The 22141-nt window shown below is 44.4% G+C and overlaps 1 protein-coding gene across 1 annotated transcript in view; it reads right to left on the bottom strand.

Annotated features, from left to right (window-relative positions):
- LOC142790829 (cell adhesion molecule Dscam1-like) overlaps positions 1-22141 on the bottom strand; it is a 148691-nt gene that overhangs the window by 123664 nt on the left and 2886 nt on the right. Inside the window, exon 2 of the mRNA XM_075885357.1 lies at positions 19324-19485. Within this exon, the coding sequence (XP_075741472.1) occupies positions 19324-19485 (162 nt within the window). The remainder of the gene's footprint in view (positions 1-19323; positions 19486-22141) is intronic.

Raw genomic sequence — 22141 nt, 5'->3', positions numbered from 1 at the left:
GAAGGATTTCACTCGAGCCCAAGGTGAAGCCGCGGTGCAAGAGTCAGTCAATGAGAAGATGATCGTGTTGAATGATCACTTGCTGGGCAGCTGGACTTATGTCGGCATGGCCTCAACCGAGCGATAGTGTAAAGGTGACGGAGTCGGCCAGCCAGGCCAAATGTCGTGACATGAACAAGCGGTTGAATAACGAGACAGAATCGGTTGAGCGTTATGACCCGTTAACAATGTCGGAAGTGCAACGATGGCTGAGACGCCACCTCAGATACCGTCGTTGGAAAGGGCTCGCCGAAAAAGAACGTGGAAACACAAGAAGAAATCGAGCGAGCACCGCAAGAAAGGGCGCAAGCGCCGTTCGAAATACACGAGATAGGTGTTAAGGCCACCCCGCCGTGGTGGTCTAGTGGCTAAGGTACTCGGCTGCTGACCCGCAGGGCGCGGGTTCAAATCCCGGCTGCGGCGGCTGCATTTCCGATGGAGGCGGAAATGTTGTAGGCCCGTGTGCTCAGATTTGGGTGCACGTTAAAGAACCCCAGGTGGTCTAAATTTCCGAAGCCCTCCACTACGGCGTCTCTCATAATCATATAGTGGTTTTGGGACGTTTAACCCCACATATCAATCAATCATTAGGTGTTAAGGCCGAATCGGAATGTGTTTGGCAGGGCTGAGTGCCATATGTTGTATTAAAGTTCTTGTTATCCTGTGTCACGAGTGTATGTCGAGCGAGTCAAAATGTTTTTTACGGTGATGTGATGTATAGTATTGTACAATTGTTGTAAAGACAGACCTTTGTACCTTTGTATTGTTTGGAATATGTGATGGAGTGTTGTACTCATGTACCTGTGGTTATATTTCATGTGTTGTGTGATTGCATTACAATGTACAATAGTATTGAGTGATCTATTGTGAATGTGACGTGTCATGAGCGACGGACTATGTTACAGTCTTTGAGAGTGTGGGGACTGTTTGCGCACGTTTGTGTGGTTTTGAATATTATGAGATAATATTCTTAAAGTGGGGGGCAGTGTCACAAAACGAGCGCTCAAAAAAGGGTGCGCCGCCAAATTCTCGCGACGAAGCGCCGAGAGGTCAACGATAAAAAAAGAGAAAACAAGCATCCAAAGACCCCCTGGGGGCGCGCCTTTCTCCTTTCGGAAGCGTAGGTTCGCCGACGAACCTCCTCACCCCACATCGGTGGCCGAGCAAGCTCTGGAAAATTCTAGATGGAAAAGGCGGGGTGATGACGGCTGCGTCATCCGTCGCGGACGGCCTTCGAACCGTCTCGCCCTCTCCGCAGCCTTCGCTGCGTATCACGCCGACGAAATGATGAGAACTCTCTGGAATCTCGCGCGGAAAGTATTTAATCGAGCAGCCGAGATGGGAATTCAGGAGAAGACGGAAGTTAGCGCCAGAGCGCGTAGGGATTCCGCCGTGTAGTCGGCGAAGGTTTTGTCCGTAGGGACAAAGCAGGAGAAGAAGAGGATTTCCACCTGCGGGGTGAAGGCTCGAGCTACAGGCAAGAGCGTGTGTCTACCACTATCGAGCGAAGACGCGTGGCAACACCTGCCTGTGTGAAGCCCACGTGTTTCCGGCAAAGAAGTTTGAAGCTTGGAGAGTGGCCAATTGAAGACGTGAGGTTTCCTGGAAGAGAAACTTCGGGGGCAGCCGAACGACAGAGGTTTCCTGGAAGAGAAACTTCGGGGGCAGAGGAACAACAACAACGCTGGACATTGAGTGAGTGATTATCGGAAGAGTATCATCCAGACTTTTGTTCCAAGAACTTTGGACTGAATAGGTTTTCTATATTTTTACTCTTTAGGTGTCTTAGTTGTTCAATGCATGCGACTGCATTGTAGTGCGTATTTTTGTCTGTGTCCGTTGTTTCGAGTGTGGCTGATTGTACTGTGTAGTACGTTCTTTGATTGGTGACATATTGTACTCATCTATTGTGGAGTGTGCATACTTGTGTGTTGTTTTTGATCTGCCATTATTGAGAATATAATTTTGTTTTGTTTATCAACTCTCGGCTCTGACTTGTTCTTTTGGCCACAGCCGGCGTCCGCTGGCGCGCCAAAAGGAACCACTTTTAAATTGTTCACGCTGTCGTGGTGCGGTTCGGGGGGCCGATACTTCGGCCCTTGGAATTATCCTGGCGATCGCCTCCCTAATTAACGGGACCTGTGACAACTGATGCTCACTAAACTTTTTTCTGGCCTTGACTCACTCAGATTCAGACTTACGGCTTGATCTGAGTCTGAGTGAGTCCGAGTCAGTTGACTCATGAGTGAGTTCGCTGACCTATACCACAAAAACTTAATTAGTACGGCTGCGAACTGTTAGTTTTCTGATAGATGCTGTAGTGTAGGATAATCATCATCATCAATTTCTTGGCCACCGCACCACGCATCTCGCGCAGCTCGTGTGTAGCTAGAGCTGCGCAAAAACAGAAGCGAGCTCATACGCCTGAAGTGTCAGACGGTGACAGCTGCCGCGGCTCCGCTTCAGGCCTTTTCACTTTCCACTTAAGGTCACTTTCCACGCCTTCTGACGTTTCTCTACTCTAGTCCGCCTCAATACAACGCATTTTTTTATATTTTGGCACCGACAGCCTGCCCTTCATTCAGATTCATTACAAAAATCTTTTCTAGGGTATTTATGCACGTAACTGACTGGCTTAGTATTCGCTTCTGATGCCACATTGGTGGGGTTTACTAAAATATTCTGAAAAACTTGGCAGGGATTCCACCTTCTGTGGCGATTCTGTGACTAGTGCTGACACATTCTAGGCAGCAACGATGACTTGCAGCACTTTTGAAGTTTTTGTTTGTGAAAGGCTACTTTCGAGAGTACCAAGGGCATGCGATCTGGGCAGTCCAGTGCACTTTCGTTTCAATTACGGAATAAATTAACAGAAAAGAACAAATGTGAACAAAAGTGGACAAAAGCGGACCCTTTCGTACATTGCCGTCAACATTATCAGTCGTGCATTATACTCAAACACAAAGCTAATTTTTTCAAGTTAGTCCCCAACATACACTTAACCGCAGTATATAGATGAAGTGGTAAAATCCAAATGGTGTTTTTTCAGGTCTTCCAGCTGCGGTATGTCCTGAGGCACAGCTGTAGCAGGCTCTTCAGTTTGAGTCTCTGTCACATGCATCTGCTTCCTACGACTGGCTTTATAAAAAAGTAGCAAGGGCAACTGTGCAAGCCTTGCCATACAGCACAACTTACACACATCCGCCATCACATAGATCCAGGCTATCCCGAGAGGTGCTCCTACTGCGTAACTGTTAGAAATGCTCGTCAAAAAATATTCGGTCCCTTCCATAAGAAAAGCCTTGTCATTTCCACGGTTCTCGTGGTGAGTAGCAAGAGGTGGTACGTTTTGTTCATGTACTCGAACTTCGCGATGCAAGCTCTTTCGATATTCTTTAAACAGTAGGGGAAACACTTTTTTTTTAGTTTGAACACTCAGTGGTCGCTTTTGTCAGATATGGGCTTCTTGTTTCACTCCGCAAACGATGGCATGGAGAGGAAATTTTTGCTTCAACATATTTATATGCGATATTGTTGAACTCACTTTGCTGAAACTGCAAAGGGTCAGGTAGTGTGAATGGTTCCCCTAAAAGGGACACTATAAGCTGCTTATCACTTGCGGGAAGCATAATTCAAAGAGCACAAGTGCTTTCTAGTAGCTCCTTGCCAAACCTTTAGTTTGTTTCTTTTGAAATGCACAAACGTTTTGGATAACTTTTTTATTATTCACACCTATTCTTTCTGTAAGCTCACATTAAAGCCACTGGTTGTAATCGTCTGTTTCTGAGGGCTAGGGCAGCTTGTCAAAACTCAGAAAAACGACTCGTCAGGAATTGTGCACTTGACGCTCACATTGTGAGAGGCAGCTGATAAGTATTACGGGTGCTGCACACAGAGGAATGTCACCAATCGCAGCAGGATCTACTGAAAAACGTTGCTCATCACTCTATAGGCGTTGGTATAAAGCGAAAGTGAAATGTGTCTTTACAGAGGTAGTTGAGCGTTTATTGTGCATTGTTTGAGGAACAGCAACGTATTGCAAAGAAACGTTAGGAACGGCCAGCAGCTAGAAACTTGCGGCGCACACCTCAAGCAGAATGCACACACAAAATGGGCATACATAAGAGGAGCTCAGAACAACAACTGTCACAGCGCTACGCTTCAAGCTTTATGTTTAAACAGAAAGAAGGACGCATGATATGAGCTCACAAGTACACACAGGACAAGCGCGTACAACTGCCGCAATACTTCAAGCATCGTGTGTAAGCAGCGCGCTCCTACATGGCCAGGCAGCGTGCGAAGTGACCTTCGTAGCCTCCAAAATTGCGAGTCTGATCAGCGCGTGCGTAAGAAAGAACGTGCTCCATGGAAGCGACGCTTCATGGAGGCTACGACCTTCAGAGTGCGCCCAACGCTAAGGTCCCTAGATGAAACAAGTTGCCAAAGTAGCGACACCTTTCCCTTTCCTATTCGCTTATGTTCATGGAGCGCCCCTTAGAAACTTCCAAACTTTTTTTTTAAAAAAGCGAATGTTAGGGTTTCGTTGCTACGGTGAAAAAATTGGCAGATCCCACGTGCAATGGGAATCGATGGTATGCGAAGCACGTAGAAGAGATGTTCATAAGTCACTTTAAAGTCAGCACAACATTCCGAGGTGGAGGTAAATGAACACAGTCATGTTGTTACCTGACATGCTTTTCATGATTTCCCCATGAGAAACCGTCATTTATGCTCCCCATGTAGTCATGTCATGCCATACCAGTTTTGCAACATGCCATGTGAACAAAACCACCGCAAGAGCTTCACGACCATGAAATGTAAAACATGACATTCGTGACGTACATGTCTTGGTTTTCATGTTATGGAAACCAAGACATGCACGTCACGAATGTCATGTATGTTATTGATTGATTGATATGTGGGGTTTAACGTCCCAAAACCACTATATGATTATGAGAGACGCCGTAGTGGAGGGCTCCGGCAATTTAGACCACCTGGGGTTCTTTAACGTGCACCCAAATCTGAGCACACGGGCCTACAACATTTCCGCCTCCAGTCATGTATGTTATGCCATACCATGTATGGTATCGATACCATTATCGAAACGGCAAGGGGAGCTAGAAGTCATAGGCGGCTAGATAGTTAGATAGATAGATAGATAGATAGATATAGATAGATAGATAGATAGATAGATAGATAGATAGATAGATAGATAGACAGATAGATAGATAGATAGATAGATAGATAGATAGATAGATAGATAGATAGATACACTCGAAGTCACTGAAGCTCGATAAGAAATGCTTCACATTCAATATATGTGAATGAAGCAAAATGGAAGGAAATGAGTCGTAGAATAAATGGTTACCTATATGAACACAAACGGTACAACACAAAAGCAAGCGGAATGTGCGTTACTCAACTGGCAACGTAGTGCAATTCTATAATTTACACCACTAGCCATGGCGTCTCCCGTCGTACCAACGCCTCCTAGAAAAACTATGCCTGGAACGTCGCTCTCTTTTCAATTGGGAGCCTCCTGCCAGCTCGTAGTCTCGGAGGCCATGTCTCCTGCATTGTGTTGCGACTGGTCACCGCGGGAGACCGCTTGCCTCCGTACCACTCAGTCACATGACATAACCGTACCGCTCTATCACGAGACATTACGGCGGCTCGGAGGCAACTTTTAGAGCATTCCTGTGTTCGCTGGGGGCTGCCGTCGGAGACGCTCGCTTTCGTACCGAAGGAGGCGGGAAAAATCACAGGGTAGGGCAGCGCGTTCCCGGCTCCCGTTCCAGGCATAATGTATTTAGGAGGCATTGGTCGTACTCGTAAATTGTAGTTCGTCCAGTTATAACTTGTACAGTTATCCAAACGTGTTTTGTTCGTGCTGTGACACAGTGAACACGCTTCTTGCTAGATCATGTCAGTGACCACAAGGCGTGACGTTGTGACGAGTGATTACAGCCGGCTTGTGCACATGCAAGGAAAAACCACGGCCAGATGAGTATGAAAGCTTGACCAGCAGGACTGCGATGACGTTGTTTTTAAATGTGCTCATTTGGACAATTGTGATGCCAGGTGATTCTGGTGGAGTGCGGAACTTCCTGTAAAGTGGGAGTTCTACTAGTCAGGTGTCCCGAAGCAGCGCGTTGCGGCTCCTTTATGCTGCATACTGGTCAACTGGTCAAGCTGGAAATGTTTCTGAAGGTGCGTTGATTACAGCCTGTAGCTGCTCGGTATACGTGCATACGCTAAGTATTTCTACCAACTGGCATGCACTAGATGCGTATTAGACGGTCGCCTGGCATTCCAGTAAAAACCGACAAATAAACTCGCTTCGCAGATCCGGACAGACGTACGTAGACGAAGTTGCACGAAAGCATTTGCGTGAAATGTTTCATAGCTGGACTTCACGGTGTGCTTCATCTTGGATAGCACAATGTAGGTTGAAGCGAGCGAAATTATTTTCTGTTGTTTTATAGCAAAGCAGCATTGTTGAAAAACGCGGATGTTGCATTGAACGAGCACAGCGAAATAATCTTGGTCGACTTGACCCACACTGAAACGCTCCTCCTCTTCAGTTTATGTCCTGGCTACAATTTTCTCTTTGGTCACGGCGAGAATCCGGCTGGAGCCATATGCGCATGCGTACTCATTTTGAACCTTTTGCATAATTATAAATAACATCATCAGCCATTAGAAAGATCGCGTGCAAGAGATGCATCAATTACAGACGCGAATCGCAGAGTAAAAGAGGGGCAAACGAGATTGAGGAGGATGACTCTAGAACAATGAGTGACGGTACCTTGGACACTTGTTTCATCTAGGGACATTTCCAACGCGAGTCCGTCACGCCATCTCGCTACTTGTAACAAAAACACGCTAGAGCCTTAAAGCTCTGACAACTGCCAAACGTTGTATGGTGTATATAAAGGGCTTGCCGTTAGCATTTTATGCCACGTACGCTCCGTGACGGAATGGTTAGCACCGCACGCTGAGAATCCAGAGGTTACTGGTTCGATTACGCGCAGTAAGCGCTTGCCATCTGTTTTCATTCTTTGCAATCACTTAGTATATTTTAAACGCCATTTTGGTAACAGAAATATGTCGGCGGATCTGTGGCGGACCCCCGTATAAATAGTTTGTGCTAAAATGACAGCAAAATGCAGTGGGAAGATCTGCAGACGGCCTCTACGCGTCCGCTGGTGCGGCTAGAGTGCCTGGATAGGCTCGGCGCACGAACATCAGGGCACCCCAGGTATGGTGACGTGGAGGTGCACTTACATGGTAAGCCAGTGAGTGTGTTATCGAGAAAAATTGATTTCTACTCTTGGTACAGTGCGAAAGATGAAATGGAGAGCAGTCGAGTCAGGCCATGGTTGTGCCTCCATAACACCAAGTATAAGTTATCAATACAGAAAAAAAGGAGTGTCTCTAAATCTTCAGTGATCGAATCAGCTACAGCCTGTCTTGAAACTATAAAAAAGACGTCCGATACGATGGTTTTAGAAGTCATAAAATTCTGCTTCGAGCGCAATAAAGGTACCCAAAAGCGCAAACGAATGCAGCCTATGACGGCATGCCGGCGACATGCGTATTTTACCGGATCCCTTTTGAAGACTTTGTTCTATCTCGGTGATAACACAGTCGTTTGTGACAGGACATCTGATCTTCTTATCGAGGTCATCATTGTGACCTCTATTTCACGTTCCCAAATTTCATTGTTGCATGAACACCAATTTTCGGCTGTTGTTGCCTGTAGCAACAAGTCTGGTGAGTGATGAAGCACGTGCATGACAGTCAGATTGCCGGCCCAGAGGACGAGCATTGATCGTAGAAAGTGCAGCCCAATTCAATAAAAAAACATGTATCATATGCACGCACACGCCCAGCTTCACGTGACCCTGTTTTCCCCATTCCGTGGGAGGCACTTCATTCTTCCATCTACGCAGAATGGTGGAGGACAAAATTCTAATGCAGATAACAGGGCACGCAATATGTGAATGCGAATAAACGTTCATGCGAAAGCGAGAGCAATGAAAACAAAAAGACTGGATGACGTTCAACGCAGAGCGGGCGTCAGCTGGAGGCAGGGTTTGCGTTACTCATGTCGTATTGTCTGTCAGGAACGCTAAATCCTAGCAGCCACCAAACCATCGTAATTACACAAGAAGGGATTGTCTTCGAGGGACTCGAAGACAGGTTTTGAGCGTGATCTGACAATTCTGCTTATTGGTACTGGAGGCGCTTATGCACACGCCAGCGAAACACCATCGCGCAGCACGTGACATAGCATACAAGAATGATTGATTGAGTCGGCGAAAAATTGCTCTCTCTTCTATCGACGAATGATTCTATATGCCCAAATTACCGCACAACATATACAAAGTCTACGACTGATTTGAGCATTGTGGGCTTTGTAGTTACGTGGTCGTCAAGGGACGCCATTAAATGCCTGTGCAATGTTTTAAGGTTATACAGGAAGTGAGCCACAAACTCGAAGAAAAAAAAAGATGGAAACTGTTTAGAGTCATGAGGAGTGTAAAAACGGGCATCGTTTTGCCCCACTGTCATCTTTTTTACTATGTAGCTTCCAGTGTGCCTGCAAATACCAAAAGACAGAGGAAGCACTTGAAGCGTGCGTGGAATTCCAGTAACCCCACTCATAAGTAACGCAGTCTTATCACCGACGAGCTCACGAACGAGAGAACACTGTTTATTGGAAAACAGGGCATAAAAATCGTATTTATTTATGCTTGGTGGTGTTCTACATCCGAAACCTCGCTCATCCAGTGTGACCGAAACAATTGTTTCGTGCGTTAGGCAAGAATAATGACGCCAATTTTTGTTTTTTAGCGTGCCTCTTTGCGTCACACAAACCGTACACGCTCCACTTTGCGTGCAATTTCTAGCAGAAGTAAATTAGGCGCTGCAACAATACGTTCAAAGGCCACATTCAGTACAAGTACCCATTTCCGGCCAGAGAATGTCCAGGCCTCTACTTAGGGCGAGCGGCGTGCTTGGACACACCAGAAGCTCAATGTTTGGTTCTGGAACGTAATTTAGCACCGGTCCATAAAGGCTACACTTGTTAGGGAGAGCCTGCTCGCAACAGTGCTTTTGCATGAAGAAACGCTCGATGTTTTTTGTTCTGCGTCAACCTTCTACTCCCTTCAGCAACGCTGCTTGATGGAGATATAAACCGCAACGCAGATTGCTTAGCTTCACGGAAAGTGGTGCTACTGCACGGACAGTAATATTGGAGCAACAAACGTGGGTTATTAAGCAACCAAGCCGGATTGGCTGGTTAAGCCGGAGACTTGCTAGAAAGCAATATGCGAGTGGAGTACGGTGCGCATTATGCCCACAAAGGATGGTTCAATTGTTTCTTCAGTGGTGGCTTGTAGAGTTAATTGGACTAAAATTACACATGCCGTTAAAGATAGCACGTGCATTCTGTTTCACCAAGTATTTCAATACAAAAGGTGTGTTTGCTGTTGAATATAAACTGCTTTTGATTATAGCACGGTCACTGTTCCTGCGTTGCCAACGACTTCCAGGAAGCACGTGTCATTGAATTGTTGACAGTGTATGTTTTGTCTTTAACAATTTCGTGATAGCGTTCTTCGTGAAACGCTTACGAATAAATACACGCCCATGTCTGCAGTTTGTCATTTATTTCCTAAATATTCTGCTACAGTAAAAAACTACATTTATAGTGCCCTTTGCCTTACTTGGCTTCATTATCATTCGATTGGTATTAGGTACAGAGACCAGCATTTATTCCTGTTCTTCTCATTCGTTTAGTCGTTGAACAGGTAGCGTTTGGTTTACAGTAGACGTTTTGAGGAAGCTTAAGTAGCGTATAACCTATGAGAGCTGCATAGAGGAGAAACTTTCTCTTAGGGCTAAAGCTAAAGGTGAAACGGTCTATCCAGTGAACATAAAATATAAGTAAGCTCGAGGTCACCGCCCTACGCCTAGCCATAATAAATAGGTCATGAATTCGGAGCCTATCGGCGTGGCCTAGACTGCATCGCTGCGCACAGCACTTGACTGCTCCTCTACGAAAAATATCAGACAATAAATAATTTAGGAATCCCCGAACTCTGCCTCGCCATTTCATTTTTCTTTCGCTCGTACTCCATTATTCACTTTTCTTCTTTTTCAAGACTGGTAGGTAAATGTAAGTGATTCATGCATTTTTATTGTACCCACAATTTATTTGAATTTTTCTTGGGACAGGCAGCAAGTTCTGAAGAAGTAGCAATAATTTTTGCCACACATAGATGATAAAGCTGGTCCTAATTCATGGACTCACGCACTAGGTTTGCTTTTAATCACTGTTAGCCTCCTTGAGTTCATAATATGTCTTTGGTCATAATACTTTTCGCTAATGTGGTCAATGAGAATAGGCTATAGCACAAGACTTCCCAACTTTTGTATCGTTTGTCTATTTTATTCGTAAATAAACAATATTTATGCGTATTTGAACTGCAACATGCGTCGAAGAACTGTGGATAAAGAACCGTACACCCTCCATAAAATTATATAGTATTATAGTAGCAGGTACAGTAGCCGAATATAGTAGCAGTTGTTGATATATGGAGCAGAGTAAATACGTCTAGAGTGTGTTTACATAATCAGAAAATGCACATAGAAAGCACCATAGAGATGTAAATGATAGTAAGCGTGTTTCATGTGGTGACGTAACAAAACATGACGGACCCAAAGCGCGTTCTATTTGCTGCTTTCATTGATTTGTGCGGTTTAACGTCCCAAAACCACCATATGATTATGAGAGACGCCGTAGTGGAGGGCTCCGGAAATTTTGACCACCTAGGTTTCTTTAACGTGCACCCGATTCTGAGCACACGGGCCTACGATATATGCTGCTTTCATTGACTGCTTACGGAAGGACTACGCTTGGTCGGGCACAGAATAAGGTTGGCAGATTGCCTCACACGTTATCGTGTGGAGTCACGCGCCATTCATTGGTCCCTAGTGCCCGGCTGTGCAGCCATAACTTGACGCATCGTTCAGAAATATTTAGGCAAGGTTTTAGTGCTTTTACATCATATCACACTACGTCAATAGAAAAAACACGCTTTGGCCTTGCCCTCTCCTTGTGTAACTTTTCTTCCTCAAAGAAATTGTTTAAAGCAATGGATATAACAGCGCTCTTCAGTGCTGGCGTGTTTCTTTTTTTCGTTTCTTCTACAGTTTACAAACATTACGTTCACCTGTGTGTGCACGCGTGGGCATGTTTGTGTGTTCATGTGTGCGCGTGCATCTGCGTGAGCATACGTGTGGGCATGAGCGCACCTGTGCGTATTTGTGTGTGCGCCTGTGCATTTTTTGTCTGCGTGTAATGCCAAGAATGCTTTTTCGTGAACTCGTTGGTTTTCGTATTATTCAGATATTCCTAGCTGTGTATCTGATTGATATGCGGGGTTTAACGTCTTAAAACCACCACATGATTATCAGAGACGCCGTAGGGGAGGGCTCCAGAAATTTTGGCCGCCTGGGGTTCCTTAACGTGTGCCTAAATCTGAGCACACGGACCTACAACATTTCCGCCTCCTTCAGAAATGCAGCCGCCGCAGCCGAGATTTGATCCCGCGACCTGTGGGTCAGCAGCCGAGTATCTTAGCCACTACATTACCGCGGCGGGGCTAGCTGTGTATCTTGGACGCTTTATCGATACATTTATTTTTCATATTATCACTACCAATCTGTCATTATTAATTGTAGAATATTATATTTGCATTCACAATGCTTACGATTTGATCACCAGAACGCCCTTTCAACTCCATTTATATTTTCTTGTAATGTTTCCTTACGAGAATAGCAACCATTTGTGATCGTTTCAACGCAATTTAAAGCCTAATAGTTGCATGCTACATATGATACCGACAAGTAATAGCATCCAAAATATTCAAACCACCTGTACTTTGTGAGTCTTTGTGAGCCTAAATCTGAGAATACTCTTTTCTGTTTTTTGTGTGCGTTGGAAACAACTTATTGTGCACCTGTTTCAACGAAAGAAAAGCTACATTGTCTGAAAAGCTGCCCATTATTTTTAAGGTTGCCAGAGTGATTGACAAAATCAAGACTCAAAAATAGGAAATGCATTTATAGCACCGAAATAAAACGACACAATTGTTATAGTTAACAAGACAGGAAAATTGACTAAGACTGAACGAATGAACTTAAATTGATTGAGAAACTGCTTCTTCTTCCTGAACGCAACTATAAAAATCAGACCTATAGTAAGGCGCAACATCTTATATGTATTATTGTTTATTGTTATTTCATTGAATAGAGGGGTTTGTTCTAACACTACTAAAGTAAAAAGGAACAAAAGCACCGACAAATGAAAAAGGGACACGAGCGCTTTAACGCTATCGCTATGAAATGCCAGGTCTGTGCGCAACGCGAGGCGTAGTCCCAGCGACAACTGAACCAGTGCTCTTTGCAGAGTCACTTTTAAAGAGCTATGTTGTGACCACTGCTCGTATGCTTGCATGACACCCACTACTCCATAAATCATCAAATATTGTCAAGTAGGAAAGCACACACTATTCCATTGTCCGTTCTTCAGACAAGCAGGCTGCCGACTTGCCAATACACACGTGTTAGGTGCGTCTCCCGTTTTGTGCGCCTTTCCTTGTTTTTTATTTATGCTACCCAGTTTCACTTTACTTTTTTTATTCTATTTTAGCGTGTAGCAGTTTTACCTGTAAGGTATACGAACTTTGGTGACGCTGTGGCTGATGACAGTGAAGAGTAGTAAGCGAGCCTTCTTAGGTGGTTTGCAAGCATCCAACGAACCACTCGTTCAAGGAATTCGCATTGCATGACGCTTGCTTCTTACTTCGCTCTTCTAAAAGCCTCTTTTACGCATGTTAACGTGTTTCCTTTGACGACATGTATCGTGCATAGGTTCTGTTTGCGAAGAATTTCCCAGCCCCGGTGTTGCTCAGTGGAGAAACAGTGGGCTGCCACGCAGGGGGGCTGGATCCTGAGCCTATTTTCTCAGAGGCAGTGTTATTTATTTTATTTTTGTTCTTCTATCTCACAATAGTGGTTACTCACAACTTTGACGTACATGAGAGTGAGCGTGGCGGCGTACAACTACGATGCCAAGCATGGCTGTTGTTGTGACCTCATAACAGATATCGCTGTATTACAACTGACCATCACTGTCTAAAGTAGAGGTTGTTACTAAACGAGAATGTTGTAGCTGGCTAGACTCAGTAATCCTCCAAACGCGAACTTGAATGCAGGTAAAATATACTACCGGTAAAAGATGGAAACATGAGCTCCATCATTGTATTTATTTTGTTGTTGATGGCATTGTAGACGTCGGTAACAGAAAACTTACATGTAGTGGCATATTCACTACATAACGCTTTCGCGGTTTTCTTACAGCTGTTTCTCCGCTTGAAATGCAGTGTAACACCTCACTGTAAAAGCACTACGCAGTTTTGCGCATATTCAAAGGATTTCAGAGGTTGGGTTGCTACGAACCACTCTTACATGCCTTTCTAGCAGAGAATAGGTGGAATAAATTAAGCAAGGGGAAGGTGCTCTTGCTCAGTCAGTGGCGCATGTTTTGAACCTCTCAAAAAGGAGAACGGAATGCTTGATCGGAATATTACGGTATTGCTTTGTTCTCAGCCAGCCTCTCGCTTTTTTCAAGTATTTCTTTTTTAAAAACACTCCTGTTCATTAGTATTCGTAGCCAGGTAAAATCCTTGACACCACGTTCAATAGTTGCCTTATCACACAATGTGGATGTACCGTCGCGTTCCATAGTAGCCAGTGAAAGAACATACTAGACACATCCGATCTGAACCCTAGGCTGACAGCGTTTTTTTTTTTCATTCGCAGTTGCAAAGATGGCTTTTCTACGAGGCAGTTTGCCCGACTGAAGGTGGAGTAATCATTTTCAAACTTAACGCGTACAACACCAGTTTTTGATGGATTGCGGCTTTGAAATTTTGGAAGTGGCTCCGTTGATAAGCCCACGTTCAAGGCGGAACTGCCAGCATGAGAATAATTGTCAGCATGACAACAAATTCCGCTCACAATATGTCTTCACTGCATAACTAGTCTTACTGTAAAGAATATTAATTTAGAACAGCGGCCTATGATGAAGTGCTCGTCAAGGTTCGCACCTTTTCTTTTTTGCACACAGACGCATAAGCGAAGTATTCAGCTCGTTCTACAATAATAACAATTCGAATAATGATTAGAGCATTTACACAAAACCTACTCAAGGACACCTACAGTTCACCCTTGCTGTGTTCGATTAGAATTGAACATTCTGCGCTGCAGTAACCAGGTATCGAGTCTGGGCTGAAAAAGTCATGTTGTATACCAAATAGATATTTCCAATAAACTTTATTATTATTTCCTAACGGGTTCATTTTTTTTGCAAAACTAGAAGAACGTATCACTGCATGTGTTTCCATGCAAGCTCGGCTCACTGTAAAAAAATCGCTATTTTTTTTTCTTGACTTTAGTCTATATTTCAGTGAGAATAAAAGCGCCCCTACGACACTCATTGCGTATTTTTTTGATCCGAAGTCGGAGATTGTGTGCTCAAGGTAGCAGAAAATATAGTCCCGCGTGCAGCAACTTGATTTTCATTTTCTTTCACACAATTGTTCTGCTGGCGGGAAATTTTATAAGTAGTTGGAGGGAAAAAGACCAGTATTTTGTGATAGTGCTAGCTGTGACATACCTTGTAGCTGTTATAATATTTGTTTACAGGTGCATAAGTCAAATGTTTTTTTTTTTATTAGGAAGCACACAAAACGAAATTGTCTGATTGGTTCTTGTGTAGACCAAATGTAACCTAGTTACTGTTTGGTTTTCTTGAACATATGTGAGATGGCATTGCCCGTAACTACGGTACTACACCCGCAAATAAAAAAAAAACAGTACGAACGCGGGTTAGGAACCGACCCCTTACTTCGCTCACTGCAGCAACACTTACCATTGCATATCCTTTTATCCTGAGCCACCGGTGCGCTTACCATATTACTTTTTTTTTCTAGGGCACTAAGCGGGATCGGCCGAGTTTCGCTACTCTGCATCTTCACGAGCACTGGCGACCACCCTTTAAGAACTAGCGGCCCTGGTGACCACCTGTCCTTCTATTATTCTGCAATACTTGAAAGAAACGGAACGAGCAGCACGAGAGTGCTGCGTGTGCACCCTAGCTGCCTTCAAGAGTGGAAATGTTCATGCTACAGGTGGAACGAAACAATCTGTGCGAAAGAGAATATACGCCCACTAACACGGCTGTGGGAAGTGCGTGTTGAGTTAGCAAAAATACAGCACGATTGTCGTGCTGACGTCGCTGCACTGGTAAAATTTCGAGCTAGTGGTGGCGCTGACGTGCTCGCACGCGGCGTTTCTTTGATAACTGCCACAAATGCCTCACATGTGTTTCAAACGGCCCGCGCGTCGTGCAGCCATATTTATCAACGCTGCTATCACGCTCTACGCACCGTCTTCCTGCCACGGCCACAGCAAGCGAGCACGGAGCAAACTAGGCTGCCCGAGAAGCTCGAGCCATCCTGCATTGCACCCCTGATACGAGCTTTGGGAGCAAGATGCCTTGCGAGACGTCACCTGGTGTTTAACAGATTGAGTTTGTTTGAAAATATGCCATGTGAATTTTGCTAATATCAGTAGAGGAAGCTGACGTTGAAAAAAGCTGGTTGACAGAACACGGTCAGACAATTTATTATAGCGCTTCTTGTCATGCAAGTTTACCGCGGCCTCCAAAGTGTACCGCTATATGTCACCTACACTTCGCTATAGAGAGTGTCTACAAAATTTGAAACAGACAGGCTGGTAAACTTTACTTATGATGTTCGGTTCGCTACAAGACAGGGGTTGCCGTAGGAGATATTGCGTTAAAATACAGAGCAACTCAATGCTCATAACATTGGAAGTGTGCGTATATGTTCGAGAAAAAGAGACAAAATGGTCGGCATATTGCTATCTCACATACATTCTCGTTTCCATGTCATCCTTATCCTGGGCCCCATCCGTCTTTTGGATTTCCCGGCAGCTTCCAGCATGCTCGTCGAGATGAAATACGATAAAACAAGCTTAGAGCGTGTCACCAGTTCTTGTAACGCTGCCCGGAACTGCGGGATTTCAAAGTTTTTTCAACGTTCTAATTTGTGGTTAGATTATGATAATAAAATTATTCTACAGTTTCTTCAAAACGTATCACAAGGCGAAACTATTGTTTTATTGTGGGAATAACTGACAGTTTGACAAAGACATTATGGAACCACATTAAATATTTTCTAGAGCCGATGTATGGTAGGATACTCTTTATTAGACCCATGCTTTTAATGCCTTGTGCTAATGACCTTATGCATTATTCAAGTTAGGTAAACCACTGATTTTTTTTTCAAATGGCCTCGCGTACTTAAGGGCTCTTTTTATTCAATGCGACGCCACAATGGTAATGGTGAAGTTGCCTGATAGAATCACTCGGGAGCGTAGCCATTGCAAGACACGTGGCACAATACGCGTACGATTTGGCGAGGATGCCGATGCCTTCTCATTATTAGTATTGGAGGCTGATATGTCAAATACTAGACAGACGGGATAGATGGCTTCTCCCGGTTTCTTCTCTTTTTTTCCCAGATACTTTCATTTTGCTGCTGTCATACTGGCCCGTCATCAACTGATACTGTATTCATGTTGATCGAGGTCAATATTGAAATGGAGGTACGGGAAAAATAAGCATTGAAGGAACTAACCAGCGTCATCAGGCCATTTGATATAGCCAGGTTCATTAGCATTTCAAATAGAGCCTTGAATTGATCAATGTTTATGTTAAACCTTACATGAAGGCCAAAAAGGCACATTGTTTGGATTGTTCGTGCTGATACCACAACGCATTTTTTTTGTCCCTCGGTGGAGTTTGAGGGAAGTGCTGACTATAACAGGACAAGTAGACGTGTGCCCCAAGTAGGTGGGCTGCATTACTAAAGTAGGTGCTGCAAATTGACTGAAGAGCAAGTGCACTTGATATCACAGCAAATGTGTACGTTTGCCACTGGGAAGAGAACAAAGTGAGCTAATAATTAAAAAGGGGCATGATAACACACAATATCGGCTCCACTCTCTGTCAGCGCAGTGGAACTTCTATTTGAAAATGGCATGAGCTAGATGCTAGCGAGCTTGCCAACTTGGAAACTTTAGTAAAAGCGCACACAAGTTATTCTGCAACTGAAAATCATAAAATTTTCTATGGTACCCCCATAACTACCTGAGAAGAATCGTATATGTAAAGAAAAACGCACAACGCAAAAAAGATGTATGGGGGACAGGTGTAGTGACTTTGAGCAAAAGAACAGTTTTACTTTGGAAACAGTGCGCTGACCACCTGATCAATTGAGTGTGAGCGTGCTGTTGGCGTCAAATGAAACGCCGGAGCACAGGACTCAAGATTTAGCAAAGTAAGGGTGAGCGCAACCTAGCCATCAACAGCCAATAATGGGCGCGGACTTCTGGTTTGGCAGCATTGGGCGATTCCCCTACATTCCGATATATTCGCGTGTCCTCTAGTTTTGATATGCAAAACAAACTAAGAATAAAGTAAATAAAAGAGAAGCAAAAGTGAAGGGACCAGTACTGTTCGGCATGCAAAACCCGTCACAGTTATCATAGTACTATATCAACAGAAGCAGGCAAGCAAATTATATAGGTGGTTAGCGGAGTGCTGCCAAACTGGATGCACGCCCCCTTTGTTGGTGGTTGGTGAATACTTCATGACGGCCACTATTGCTCTGCTGTCGCTTGGTCTAGGCATTCCGCTGTTCGCGTTTCCTTTGACGCCGATAGTAAGTATAAAACGGCATTGCTGACCTGCCTTCCGACAATTACAGCTTCCTCTCGTACGTTCCCGATATCCTATCGAGCGGTTGAATTTCAGCATTACTGAAGGCACGCACCACAGCTGCGGGACCCTGCTACAAGCTTAGAGGTCATTCACTGTCTGAGTAGCCGCAAAGCTGAAGTGCGCTAAACCCTGAGAAATGTAGTATCAGTGTCACATCGGATGACCCTTCTGCTGACTGGTCCAGAGGGAGGCTGCTGTTGTCAGGTTTGAGCTGTAAACAGTTATGGCAAATGGTGCGTGTCCTGAATGTCTTACCGCATCTTTCAAAAGCAGTAGACAGCTTTGAAGCGAGACAAACCCACTTTGAGGCGCTGCTAACCTGAGCCAGAAATTTGGCTGCTCTCGCATACGAAACACGTCTCCGTTTAGTAATACGAGAAAATGGCTGCACTTCCAATTTCCATTACTGACTTGGTTTGAAGAATTGTCTTTTATTTTTATATTGATTCACTCATACTTTCGATACTCCCAAAACACACTTTACGTTTCAGCTTCAGGGCGTTCACAGAGAAACCAAAGCAACGGTGAAGCGTGGCGGGTGCAGCAGACGCTTTGAATGAGTGGATTCAATTTCGGAGGCAGAGTGTCCGCGGGCTTTGAGCAGTGATAGCCTTAACGCTGTATCGGTTGCACAAAGCTTCACTGGAACGCATGTCCAAAACACTTTGCAAGGCACAAGTTTACCACGAAAGGCAAAAATAAACAATAACTAAAAATAACTGTCAAGCATTTTTTGAAACCTTCTTCACTAACATCATGCTTGGAGAGAGTTTGTCTCGCTTTTTCCTGGGCTGAAATTGCACAATTTCGCGAGTCTATTTAAAAATATTATATACTGCGTATTTATGTAAAACCGCAAAGGTTAAAACGCATGTAAATTGTAGTTCTAAGGGGTGCCGCATTCAAACCAAAGAAAAGGGATGTTATTAACCAGAAGAGGTCATGTACATATTTATAATTGGCTCAATGTTCAAATTTGGGATTATAATAATGAGAACAGGAATAAAAGTAATGTAACAATTGTAAAAAACAGACTAACTTCGAAAACTTGCATTGCATTTGTGACGCACACTGTTGTAGCACAAGGAACATCGTATGAATGCTACTCGTGTAATCACATATGGATGATATTAAAACCACATGACCTAGCATATAACTAAGTGAGTGCCCCGAGCTAGATCATGGCGCTCTAAAAAACCAGCCGAAAGTATTTACGTCACTGGATTTCGAACAGGTGAATGTGACGTGCGTCACCAGAGCATTCTGGAGCACTCCAAAACGAGCAGCCGAGCGGTTCATTGAACTTCGCAAAGTTCAAGGAGTCATAACATACGCACCTTTGTTGCCCGATGCATTGATAGTGAAGCCATCATCGCGAATCCAGGCATCGACCACCGTGTGATGGCGAATGTACGAAGGTACGTAGCACTTGAGTACCGCGGTGTTGCCGCGTATCACAAAGGCATCTTGCACCCTTGGCTCGTAGTGGTAGTCCACAACTGCGAACAAGCGAGCACAAAGAGTATAATTTGTATGAGCAAGTAGTTTAACATGGATGGCTTATCTTCTAATAGCATACCAAGCAGTTGAAGAAAATATTACACAGCACACAATCCGAAACAGCTGTTTGTTTACGTCTTCGTTTTTTTTCTCCTTTTGTTGGCGTTATTCGAGCTTTTTCAAAACATATACAGACAACACTAAATTGTATTACTCAACTATAAGAAAGGAGACATCATATTTGACATTAGAAACACCATATTTAATTAATACAAAGAATAGGAAAGTTAAATAAAACCCAGTAGTATCTCTCGTACCTCGCTTCCAGGACCTTAATTCCAGGCTTTCTGTAAACTCAATAACGTATTCCAGCACCACTTTCTTCGTATTTTCGTGTCACACCATTATACACAAGACGTAGCATGGTTTCCCGCCGGAAAGTTTACGTGAATATTAACTTTCAACTAAAAAGCGCGTCAGCTGATGGTTTTTTTTGAATGGGGTATATTGTGTAAGTGACAAAAGCTTCAAGCTGAGAGTTCTGTAATGTCCTAACAAAACTAACACAGTTCGTTTATAAAATCGCAAGAACAATCTGCACAGTTAGTGAGATATAAAGTTGCATACTGCATTGAATGTGGCACCCGTTCATGTACACATTTAAGTGTGCGACTTTTTCTATGCATACCCGTAAGTTAGAAAAAAAAGGGTGCTTTCAGGACGCTCGTCTTAGCTTTGCTAACATGAGTGCCCTAACAGATGCTGCTTCCTTTGGCTAGTAATTTACAATTGTGGCCCTTCCAGATAAATCTTTCACTGCATCTGCAAGATGACAACCATTCGGGCACTCTCATGTGATATTAGTATATGGTAGTGGGTTTCGCTTAAGAAAGAAATGCGCAGAAACCGAACTGTGGCTATGCTATCGCAAATGCCAAAGCCCAGCGTAACTTGGGGAAGCCGCGCTTTCTGAATCTGGCTTTTTGCTGCGTTATCTCTGGCTCAGCTGGTTCTTGGGGTTTGCTGCAGTAGAGCCAAGCTTGATTTTCGAAGAAAAGCAGCCTATGGCGGCCGCTGTGTCCATACCTCACTCTGTCCTGCGGCACCCACATTCCCACTGCTCATGTGCGTCCACTCCCTCCTTTTTTTCAATGCTCCCCCCTCTCTCTCTCTCTCTGGAGCCGGCAGCGAAGCTAAATAAACGCTTCCTTGCAAGTGCGGCATTCACACCCATATTGCGCATGCAGACCCACTCTTCCGTCTTTGTCTCGAGTCGGCAGCTAAGGCAATGAAACGCTTCCTCAGTACACACGATGACTTTGTAGCCGTAGAGCGTCGCTCTTGCCGCGTTTCGCGTTTCCGTGAGAGAGAGCGAAACATTAAAAAAAAAGATGGGCCTGCGCAGAAGGCGCAGCACAGTAGTCACAGCGAAAGCTAGAAGAGCGGCCTTTCAGAGCCTCTTCTACACAATCATTGGGTAAATGCTGCAAGCACGCTTGCATGATACCCACTACGACACTAACAATGAAAAAAATTTGGGTGGTAGGCCGGCATTCGCTAAGGTTTTTTTTTGTCATTCTTCTGAGAAGCGTGGTATCCGCTGAGCAGTTGCAAGGAATTTCGTGCCAATTATTTATGCAGTTGCTGACAACGATGAATAGTTATGGCTGAATTGGGCACGCGTCACAGTTATTAAGAGAACAAGAACAAGGTTTTGTAATGAGCTGGAATATTGGACGGCCCACTCGTTACGCTATTCGCATTGTGCGACGGCTGGTTGTTCTTTCGTTGTTTTAAAACGCTTTATATGTCGTATTAACGCGATTGCATTCCCGACACCCAGCCTGCCTAAGGCAAGTTTGCCAACAAGTCCCAAGCACCGGCATGGTTCAGAGGTATATACTGGTCTTGCACCCAACAGACCGGAGTTCGAGCCCCACAGTGTCATTAGTACTAGGTTTTATTTCGTGTGACAATGGTTTCTGACATCGACGGCAGCGGCGGCGGCAGACAACTCGCTGCGCGAGACCCGAGTGGTCAACCCATAACAGCTTTCGCTGTAAAACGCCAGTCCTGCGCGGAAATCTCAGCACAGTAAAAACTAAAGCTAGAACAGTGGCCTTTCAGAGCCTTTTTTTACACTCTTTAGATAACTGCTACAAGCACAATGCTCTGTACCCACCACGCCATAAGATATTATATTATTTGTGTAATAGGCCTGCATTCACTATGCTATCCTTCGTCATTCTTTAGAGAAGCGTGGTATCTGCTACACACTTGTTAGTGATTTTGCGCAATTATTTATGGCGTTGCTCAGTGGTGGAATATGCAGCTGGCACACAGCAGACTCGGTTTCTAATCACATTGTATAATTGATGTTTTTATATACAAATTGTTTTTTCGTCCAATATTGGTTACAGACACCTGCGGCGGTGGCACTGGCAGAAAACTACGGCTCCGCGCGTGACCCGTGTTCTGATCTCAAAAAAGGTTTCACTGTATTTTATATAGAGAGCCGAAGCATGTGGGGGGCAACCCAAGTCCGTGTTCCCAATGATGATCTCGGTGACCAACCGTACCCGTCAAACGAAGGCCTGGCAAACCTCGAGAGGCCCGTCGCAGAGGCCATCGTCCCACAGCTCTTTGGTGCGGAAG

The sequence above is a fragment of the Rhipicephalus microplus genome, chromosome 2, assembly GCF_043290135.1.
Source record: "Rhipicephalus microplus isolate Deutch F79 chromosome 2, USDA_Rmic, whole genome shotgun sequence".
NCBI lineage: Eukaryota > Metazoa > Arthropoda > Arachnida > Ixodida > Ixodidae > Rhipicephalus > Rhipicephalus microplus.
This window is presented reverse-complemented; position numbering and strand designations above follow the sequence as displayed.